This window comes from Pagrus pagrus, assembly GCF_965226575.1.
Source record: "Pagrus pagrus genome assembly, chromosome: 5".
In the NCBI taxonomy this organism is placed as follows: Eukaryota; Metazoa; Chordata; class Actinopteri; order Spariformes; family Sparidae; genus Pagrus; species Pagrus pagrus.
The window spans coordinates 21,971,994-21,981,552 of NC_140189.1; the positions used below are offsets into that span (position 1 = coordinate 21,971,994).

At 42.1% G+C, this 9,559-nt stretch overlaps 2 protein-coding genes across 5 annotated transcripts; one reads left to right on the forward strand and one right to left on the reverse strand.

Annotated features, from left to right (window-relative positions):
- The first annotated feature begins 47 nt into the window (after nucleotides 1-47).
- phykpl (5-phosphohydroxy-L-lysine phospho-lyase) lies at nucleotides 48-5,188 on the forward strand. The gene is made up of 13 exons (XM_084352546.1): nucleotides 48-409; nucleotides 509-627; nucleotides 739-898; nucleotides 974-1,048; nucleotides 1,132-1,219; nucleotides 1,309-1,425; nucleotides 1,527-1,609; nucleotides 1,699-1,924; nucleotides 2,284-2,438; nucleotides 4,068-4,157; nucleotides 4,290-4,423; nucleotides 4,587-4,631; nucleotides 4,988-5,188. The coding sequence occupies exons 1-12, from the start codon at nucleotides 351-353 to the stop codon at nucleotides 4,628-4,630; spliced, it is 1,350 nt and encodes a 449-aa protein (XP_084208672.1). The 5' UTR covers nucleotides 48-350; the 3' UTR covers nucleotide 4,631; nucleotides 4,988-5,188.
- A 355-nt stretch (nucleotides 5,189-5,543) lies between these two features.
- Nucleotides 5,544-9,284, reverse strand: LOC311257096 (heterogeneous nuclear ribonucleoprotein A/B-like). Of its 4 annotated transcripts, XM_084352550.1 has the most exons (9): nucleotides 9,200-9,284; nucleotides 8,471-8,700; nucleotides 7,870-8,038; nucleotides 7,619-7,777; nucleotides 7,398-7,529; nucleotides 7,196-7,286; nucleotides 6,895-7,050; nucleotides 6,705-6,787; nucleotides 5,544-6,261 (listed from the first exon to the last, which is right to left on the reverse strand). In XM_084352550.1, exons 2-8 carry the CDS (start codon nucleotides 8,683-8,685, stop codon nucleotides 6,720-6,722), a joined length of 990 nt encoding a protein of 329 aa, XP_084208676.1. In that variant the 5' UTR covers nucleotides 8,686-8,700; nucleotides 9,200-9,284; the 3' UTR covers nucleotides 5,544-6,261; nucleotides 6,705-6,719. The 4 variants fall into 4 exon arrangements, with proteins under 4 accessions (XP_084208676.1, XP_084208673.1, XP_084208674.1 ...); XM_084352547.1 differs by having other exon boundaries at nucleotides 7,196-7,529; XM_084352548.1 differs by having other exon boundaries at nucleotides 7,196-7,529; nucleotides 9,148-9,234.
- Between the last annotated feature and the right edge of the window lie 275 nt (nucleotides 9,285-9,559).

A 9,559-nucleotide genomic window follows, 5' to 3' on the forward strand; every position in this document is an offset into this window, starting at 1 on the left:
GAGCATCTTAACACCCCCACAGTTAGACCCTTCTAAATAAAGCGACGGGATAAAGTCAGACCTGACCAGGATGCAAATGTCTTCACGAGTAATACACGTGTTTTTAACCGGATATTTGAAGGATAATCTATTACCTGGCAAATCTAAATATCTTAAAAATAGATAATGAAATGGATAGAAAGATAGGGGGGAAAACTCGCATGACGGAACCCAACTACTTGCGCATGCGTGGTGGGTGTCAAGAGTTCATAAACACCTCCATAAAACGAAATGGTCTAACTATTATCTCTTAGTTTATTGTTTCAGCGGTCTTTGGTGTATCGTACAGACAGAGGCAAACCAAAGACAATATGGCACTTGATAAACTCAGGAAAGAAGAAACTCTCGAAATGAGGAAGAGATTAATCGGGTATGTAAACTGAACTGACTGGTGTTGGGCGAATTTCAAATGGAGTCGTGTCATATGGTGCACTGTGCTGCTTTGACGTCTTCATTGTCCTGATCACAGGCAGTCATGCAGACTCTTTTACTCAGACGACCCTGTGAAAATTGTAAGAGCCAGAGGACAGTATCTTTTCGATGAGAATGGCACGCGCTATCTGGACTGCATCAGTAACGTCCATCACGGTAAAAAAACAAAACAAAAAAAGCCTTTATACAACACAGTATGTCACGCTCCTGCCTCCTTGTGGCAGAAAGTTGAGAGTAAGTAACGTCCTGTGTGCTTTTCTGTTGTAGTGGGCCATTGTCACCCCAGTATTACTAAGGCTGCAGCTGCACAAATGGACCTCCTGAACACAAACGCAAGATTCCTGCATGACAACATAGTCCTGTATGCAGAGCGCCTGGCTGCCACCCTGCCTGAGAGACTGTGTGTCTTCTACTTTGTTAACTCTGGGTAAGTCCTTCACCCACCCACCCACAGACAGGCGACACCTCTCCATACCAGTGATTTGACATGTTTTTCTGACAGCTCAGAGGCCAATGATCTCGCCCTACGCTTGGCAGAGCAGTACACCCAACACGAGGACGTCATTGTGCTCGACCAGTAAGTGTTTTTGTTTTGCAACACGTACACCCTCTGACAATACACCTGCTTATCAATTACAATGGCCTCTTCTTTTATACCAGTGCATACCACGGGCATCTAAAGTCCCTCATCGACATTAGTCCTTACAAGTTCCGAAAACTGACGGGACAGAAAGAATGGGTTCATGTGGTGTGTACATTAAAAAAAACATCATTACACAAACTGCAGACCAACAGTGGACTCCTGCCTGTCTGACAGAATGTGTTTGATCCCTCAAGGCACCCTTACCAGACACCTACAGGGGCATATACAGAGAGGATCACCCCAACCCGGGCCAAGCATATGCCGATACGGTGAAAGACCTAATAGAGGAGGTGCACAGAAAGGGTCGTAAGGTAGACTTTACTACTGTTGCATGCACAGAAGCGCAGGATAATGCTGTGACAAATATGACCAACGCATAATACGTTACTTATTTTCCACCTTTTCCACAAAGGTCTCTGCCTTCTTCGCTGAATCGTTGCCAAGTGTGGGAGGGCAAATCATCTTGCCCCATGGGTACTCAACTAAAGTGGCGGAGTGAGTGGTGACTCATTTCACAGGTTGTTTTTTTCTCGTCACATGAATGATAGTGGAGAAAAGTTTCATCTCCCTCACACTCTCCACAGGTATGTGCGCTCAGCCGGTGGAGTGTTTGTGGCAGACGAGGTGCAGACAGGCTTCGGAAGATTGGGGAGTCACTTCTGGGCTTTCCAGCAGCAAGGGGAGGGTTTCTGTCCCGACATAGTGACCATGGGCAAACCAATGGGCAATGGGCATCCCCTGGCATGCGTGGCAACAACTAAAGAGATAGCTGGAGCTTTTACAGCCAACGGAGTGGAGTACTTCAATACGGTGACTATGCAGTAATATGAATGAATGCTCCTTGAACCTGGCTTTTATAGCTTTTTCTGGCTGAGGAGACATTTATAGTCTGACATAAATCATGACACTCAGAATGTGATTTCATAATAAGGGCAATTATCGTCACTGAACTGATTGTCAGTTTAATACAGATAGGATCTTTTAAGATGAGAAAAAAGTTGCCTTTTTTCATTGATGCAGCGAACATTATTCAAAAGTAAAATGAGAAATAAGGTGTAAACACATCTGTGCTTTACAGAAGAACAATACAAAAGTATGTATGTGTAAATCTGTCTCAACTACCTCGTTATCAAGACGGGACTATTTGTTTATTCTCCAACTTCGTGCAGTTCGGAGGGAACCCAGTGTCCTGCGCAATTGGCCTGGCGGTCCTTGACGTGATAGAGAAAGAGGACCTTAGAGGAAACGCCACACGGGTGGGAGCACATCTTAAAGATCTGCTCACAAAGCTACAAACACGACATCAAAGTATTGGTGATGTCAGGTAAGTATGCATTCTATTTTTTTGTGCCCTTCAGCATTAAACCACTTTTTGAAATCAAGCACCAATAATAAAAAAACATGCATTGATAAGGACGGTCTGGTCATCATTACGTTGTCATATAAAACTGCTGTTTAACTGGCAACACTAATTAAAGCTCCTACACACCCTTGGTACATCCACACTGGTGTTTTCGCTTATCTTGGCTGATTAGAGCTTTTATTGGACTCGTCTGGTAAAAACTACAGCAGTATCCTCTGCCGTACCACCAGATTAAGAAGCAGCTTCTTCCTCAGGCTGTGAGACTCATGACTTCACCCTCAATTCGTCATTAAAAATGTTGCATTTTGTTGCACAATCCTGTGTTGTAAAATGACAATTAAATGAACCTTTAACCTTTTATTGAACATTTGAACCTTTAGATATTGGGTGGTAACACTGTCAGCCTGAAGGACTGAATGATTTAGCACAGGCTGGTTAAAATTAAAGGTACCACTTATATGTTAAGTGGACGTATATTTTTCATGACATGGAGTATAATGGATAACGTCATTAACCAACATAGCTTCTAAATTTAACCTGAAAGGTCTGACCAGTCAGAGTGACTGAAGACACTGTGTGGATATGCAGGGCCTCTGAGAGAAGGTGATACATCGCACAGGAATAACTAAGTACATTTTACTCAAGTATTGTACTTGCACTTGTACTTGGGCATTAACATTACTGCATTTACATACTTTATATATATTGTAAATCTTATAAATATCCATGACATCATTTTTTTTCTAATGAAGTGAGTAGTTCTCTGACCTTTTAATTAAAATAATTTTAAAAAGCTTGCTGTCTTTTTTTCTTAAAATATGTGCAGTTCTTATAGAATAAAGACATTACAAACATGTGATCAACTTATAGAACATGATGCTCTGCTGTAGATCAAACTACCCGACTGTATATAATTAGTTAAAAGTAGCACTGTTTTATCATATACAGCAGTAAAATGAAACATACACATTACTGCAGCAGTAAAACTGATCTAACAACATGATATATGAGTCAAACAGTGACGGGGACCATTTTATGGTTGATTCATTCTTTGAACTTTTGATCTCAATACTTATTCCATCGCTGTAGGAGACACAGCTTGTTACTTCTGCAATGACTTACATCGTGGGAAAGCTATTAAACACAAAATGTGGTTATTTTTATTGTTAATGTGTAGAAGTTAAGTTGGTTAAAGGTTAAATGAGCCCTATACCCACAAACAAAACAATTTGTGGAAGCATTTTCACATTTCATTGAACCTTATTAATTTTTTGTGGTGTGTGAGGCCTTTTTTCATCAATATAAATTAGTCTATTTCACAGCAATTGAGTTCAGATAATCAAACAATTATACTCAAGATTCATGAAGGAACTTCCTAAGTCCAACATGTTTTGTGATTTTTAGACACACCCCATGAAATTACTGAATTTTAACCATTTTTCCCATTTGCATCATGTATCATTACAGACAAGTAGACACCATAACTCCATAATATAGGGATACATCCCAAATGTCTTTAAGCTTATATTGGACTCAAATATTTCAACTCCATGTCTAAAAGACTTTGCCGACTCATTTCTTTTTAAACAGAGGTTTGGGACTGTTTGCGGGGATTGAGCTGGTTAAAGACAGGGAGAAGAGGACTCCTGCCACAGAAACGGCAGCATTGCTGGTGAAGAGGTACAGGACTGCAGTGCTTTACAGTAGTTAATTTTTCTGTTTTTACCTCCCAGAAAGTAAATGTAAATAAATTTTCTTGTGTATGCCGTCTCTGCCACATGGCGTCGTAGATTAACCCAATGTTCCGTTTAGGTTGAAGGAGGAGGATAAAATCTGTGCAAGTACAGATGGCCCCTGGGAAAGTGTTGTGAAGTTTAAACCTCCCATGTGCTTCAGTATGGAGGACGCAGAACTGGTGGTACAATGCATCGATCGCATCCTCACAGGTTAGTTACGCAAATGTGTTTGGGATTGTGCCTTATGAAGGTATGCATCTACCCCACTTTAATGTATTAAGAGTCTGAAAACTATTAAATATATCTGTGAGGAGTTAATTTCACACATTAATAATAAAGTGTGGGATCACTTATTAAATATTCTCGTTCTCAGACATGGAAGCCAGTGACCTTAACCCGGAAAAGGAAGACATCTAAGGTTTGTTAAACCTGTAGAAAAAACCTTTAATTGCATCAGACATTGTCAGATGGTCACATTCAGAAAGTTCAGAGGTAGAGATATGAATGTCTAAAACTCAAGGTTCCAGCAGATCAAACAAGTTCATTCATTTCACTTGGCAGAACATGTTGCTGCCCTGCACCAACTCTGACCACTGTGGGGACTCCCTTTGTCTTCATAATGGACTGTCTTTTCTCAGAGTACATTCTTATATCCAAGCTTAAATCAGAGGACCGACAGATTTAAAATAAGTCAGTACTTGAGGATGACTGCTCTTAATTTGTTTGAGTCTTGAAACCTAAAACTGAAATAATATGAATCTGCTTTCTCCACAGGAAGGTGGGAATAAGGAGATGCAAGAGATCACCTTACTGATAATAATCAGCCAATTGGAGTTTACGTGTTTAAAGTCATGCAAGCTACAGCACATGATTACCAGCTGGGAGATGACCAATATATAAGATGATGCCAATATGACACTGAACTTGTTTTTTTAAAATCAAAACTAATAAAGTTAAAACTTTTTAAGGCCTCGACTCTTGCGTTCTTTTTACCCACAGTAGTGATATATAATTTGTCCCAACTTACAACACTGATCAGCAACATGTTCTTAATACACAGTACGGTTGAGTCAAGCACTTACCAGACCACTATCTTTAACTCCTGGACACATTTCACATAATTGCTCAAGTATCGCAGTTTCACATCTAGTGGGGTGGGTATCAACACTGAGCCAGCAGTTATCCTGCAGATATTGAAGCACTCTCCCACAGCTTCCCCAAGAGGCATCCGTAGAGATGTTAACATTACTCATGACAAAACAAGCAAGCCATTTAGCAGTACAAAACATTTAACATTAACTTTACAAATAATAACAAAAAGATCCATGTGTAATATAAACCAAAAGTTTATTTCTACCAATTTGCCCAAGACACTAGAGGAATGAGTTTCCAGTGAGAGAGGGAGTACCCTCGTACATTAACAGGCTTGCGTTCAGTTGAGTTACACTAGTAAAGCCACTTAAAATTGCAAACATGATGGGGGAAGAATCTCCTTAAAAGCCAAAAGAAAAAAAAAAAAGATGCTGGTTGTCTTCGTCTACTAGACCATCTGCAAACATTCAATTGACACGCTTACAATGAACCCTTTGATTAAGTTTAAATCCCTTATTTAGCCTCACCCCACATCTGAAGCCATGCAACTCGCATCCAACACTCAGCACGGGAGATTTAACTAAAGATCTAGAAACACCAAAAGGAAAAAAAAAAAAAAAAAAAAAGCAAAATTGTTTTATTTGTAAGCTTTAAAAGCTTTTGCTCCTGCTCATCTGTAAATCCAGTAGACATGTAAAAATACAACCATACAATACATTAGATTCAAAAAGGTACCAAAAAGTACAGTAAAAATAACACTTCCATCACTGGAAATGTAAATGGACACAAAACAATATAAAATAAAAAGTGGAAAAGTGACATTTGCTTCCCCAGTTCCTCACTTGATCTGTACAAATGGAGCATGAGTCCAAATTTCTGCCAACTCCAAAGGAAAAGCCAGAGCCCATGTTCGCTGTGGTCAGACCATGGATCTCTTTTTCTTATTTACTTTAGACCTTAAGAGAAAAACACGGTGCTTAACGTTACTGAGAATAAACCAAATGTGGCATGCAGTTACACATAGACAGACAGGTGCATGAATGAGTTTGACAGGTCAGTGAATGGACAGACACACTTTGGGGGGAGGGGGGGGACGACCGCTAGCTATTACACACCTAGCACCCAGGTGAAAGGTGAAACGGTCCTTATTGTTCCTGTTCTCAACCACCACCAACTCAACCCTTATTGATCAAGTAGTGTTTGTAGAGATGCATCTTAAGATGGCTGACAGGTGGAATGAATCCATCTTTAATGATCACAGACCCCACAACACGGTCTACACTAACCCCACCACAATGCTTGAATGGATTTAGAGTAGATGGACATCTTTGGGGTCAAAAAGGCACCAATGGTTACAGCTATGTTCTCATACTACCACGGATGATGCAAAAATGCATACCTGCACTACGTGTGATCAGTATGGCTTGTAGCTATTCTGGTGGCCACGTCTTGGAGTTTTCCCATAGCTTGTATTGCCCTGGTCTGGAGGACAAGAGAAAAAGGGACTGAGTTCTTCTGTACAACAAGGAGGACCAAGAAAATAAAGTTTCTCTCATTTTTTTCTTTCCCTGGGGGCACTTATCGCTTACTGTAATCGTAGCCACCCCCATAGCCGTAATAACCAGCAGAGTAGTCATAGTTGCCGTAGCCGCCGTATCCATAGCCTTGCTGTCCGTAGCCGTAGTTCTGGTTGTATCCCTGGTTCCAGTAGTTGTTGTAACCTTGATTCCAGTTCTGGCCCTGGCCTAAAAACAACAGGTGATGTCTATGTCACAACTCTCCAGCACACAGGACCCCAGGCTATCCCCCCACATAAATTAAAATCTACCATTGAGTCTAGTTTAATGTTAAAAAAAATATTTGCTTGTATACATGCAAGAATGCGCTTACCCCCACGGCCCCTGCCGCGTCCGCCATATCCACGGGCTCCATACTGCTGCTGCTGGTAGACCTCTTTGGGCTGGGCTATTTTAATTTCACACTGCAACACCACACAAGAGAACATTACATTGCAGCCTGACACGCCTTTTGCAAAATGTATGAAACTGGGTAAATCATACCCAGTCACATGTGTGCACAATATGCTTTTTACCTTGCTTCCACCGACATTGTGGTATTTCTTCTCCATGACCTTCTTGACAGGGGCCTCATCTTTGTATGTGATAAATACGAATCCCCTCCTCTTTTCTGTCTTTGGATCTTGTGGAAGCTCAATGGTCTCAATCTGCGTGAGAGGAAATGAAACTTTAGATCAATCAATATCATAAGCATTCATTTACATAATAAACTGGGAAAATCACCAGAATATCATACCTCGCCAAAAGTCCCGAAGTACTCCTGGATGACTTCCTTTGAGGTGTCAGGGTTAAGGCCTCCAACAAAGATTTTCTTGACTGGGTCCTTCTTCATGGCCATGGCCTTCTTGGGGTCGATCACTCTGCCATCGAGCTTGTGCTCCTTCTGTTCCAGAACCTTTCAGAACAAAAACATAAAAACATTGAGATTCGCCCCATCTTGTAAACACAGAGTTCCTGAAGTTCGGGTATAACTACTTCACCACTCACCTTGTCCACGCTGGCTGCATCTTTGAAGAGAATGAAGCCGAAGCCTCTTGACCGGCCTGTCTGCTGGTCCATCTTGATGGTGCAGTCTGTCACCTCACCAAATTTTGAGAAGTAATCCTTAAGATCCTTCTTGCTCGTGTCCCAGCTGAGACCACCGACAAACATTTTCCTGAGTGCAGAAAGGGGGAAAGGGCCATGTTTAGCTTGAAAGGCGGCACCGCTACTACAACTTTATATATGGCTGTGGGGTGGGGGTGGTGTCGGGCAGGCGGGGGGTGTAAATGTACACACTGTTCCAGAACATCTGTTAACCCAGTGACGTGTGGGGGCAGGCTATATTTGCTATGCTTACAGGTTATTTTACAACATTAATCAATCTAGTGAAAATCACTACGATGCGACTAAAGCAAGCATCTCGTATCCACGGCGTCTCATAAGCCATTACATGTTAGATTTGATCCCTGCTCAGCGCCCATCCCCCCTCCGCTCTGCATATGGCGCCAACAAAGGCCGGCGGAACAAAGAAACATGGCAAACCACGAGTGCGTATTTTAATTGTCGTCTTCACAAATGATTCACGTTAATGCATTTCAAAACTCACCCTGCATCCTCTTCGCTTTTGCTGGCGTCGATCTGTCCGCCCTCCGTGCCGCCGTTTTGCGAATTGCTGTCCGCGCCGGGCCCTTCGTCCTCTCCGCAGTCATTCCCGGCGCTCTCGTCGATCTCCGCTTCGGTGTTGTCGGCTCCGTTAAAATCATCGTCGACTTCGTGGCCGTTTTCCGACGTTTCCATATACTGCTGCTCTGTCTCAGACATTTTGCACTAATTTACCTAAGACCAAAAGAGAGGAAAAATCAAGTTATAAAAGTAACGGTGGTTACATAATCCGTCATGCCTTGCACGCCTCGCCATTTACACGGTGCCAAAGCATGCATTTCCCACCATTTTGGCCGGCACAATCGCTTTCCATACATTCACACAAGACCCTATTTGTTTCCGAGTGCCTGCTAAAGACAGCTAGAGGCACCGTGGACCCACAGCACAGCAGCTACCCAAAATTAGTAGCTACGTTTCTGCCGGAGCCGAAGATTAGAAAATACGTACCCATCTGTACCATACTGATAACACAAGCCTGGACTGTACAACTCAAATTCGCAGTTACGTAATGCAGAGGCCGTGCTAGACGCACTGTAGGCTTAAATTCTCTAGTAAGTACGGATATTTCAACTGCATCTACCAGTAAAAAACCGAATAGAGGTCACCAGTCAGAGTACTTACGTGACAATACAATGAAAAAACCAAGACTAATGAAGAACGAAAACCTGCTTACTGGTCACACAACCGGAGAGCTCTCTTCAAGATGGATTCTCCCACACGACGACAACTCGTGGTTGGTTTTCTAGAACCGGCAGAAAAAAACGACATTTCTGCGGAGAAGCCATCTGATTGGACGACGGCCGCTGCCACTCATGGTGCTGACCAATGACAGACGCATCGCTCTCTTTTCACAGAAGATGTTCACGCCCTCTGACTCACAGGAAGGAAAAAACTCTGAACCCTTTTCTTTAATGAAAAGACTCACTGTTCGCTAAATTCAACCACGTCGATTGGCACAGGGAACATATGATGAATAACTCTTGTTGTGTTGAATAATGTAATGAAAGCGTTACCCTTAAAAACTAATTTGCAC

Coding starts and splice junctions, on each gene's coding strand:
- phykpl (XM_084352546.1), top strand. CDS start 351: ATGGCACTTGATAAACTCAGGAAAGAAGAAACTCTCGAAATGAGGAAG. Junction 410..508: donor ATGAGGAAGAGATTAATCGG/GTATGTAAACTG, acceptor TCCTGATCACAG/GCAGTCATGCAGACTCTTTT. Junction 628..738: donor CATCAGTAACGTCCATCACG/GTAAAAAAACAA, acceptor TTTCTGTTGTAG/TGGGCCATTGTCACCCCAGT.
- LOC311257096 (XM_084352547.1), bottom strand. CDS start 8,685: ATGTCTGAGACAGAGCAGCAGTATATGGAAACGTCGGAAAACGGCCAC. Junction 7,778..7,869: donor ATGCAGCCAGCGTGGACAAG/GTGAGTGGTGAA, acceptor TTGTTCTGAAAG/GTTCTGGAACAGAAGGAGCA. Junction 7,051..7,195: donor ACGCGGCAGGGGCCGTGGGG/GTAAGCGCATTC, acceptor TGTTGTTTTTAG/GCCAGGGCCAGAACTGGAAT.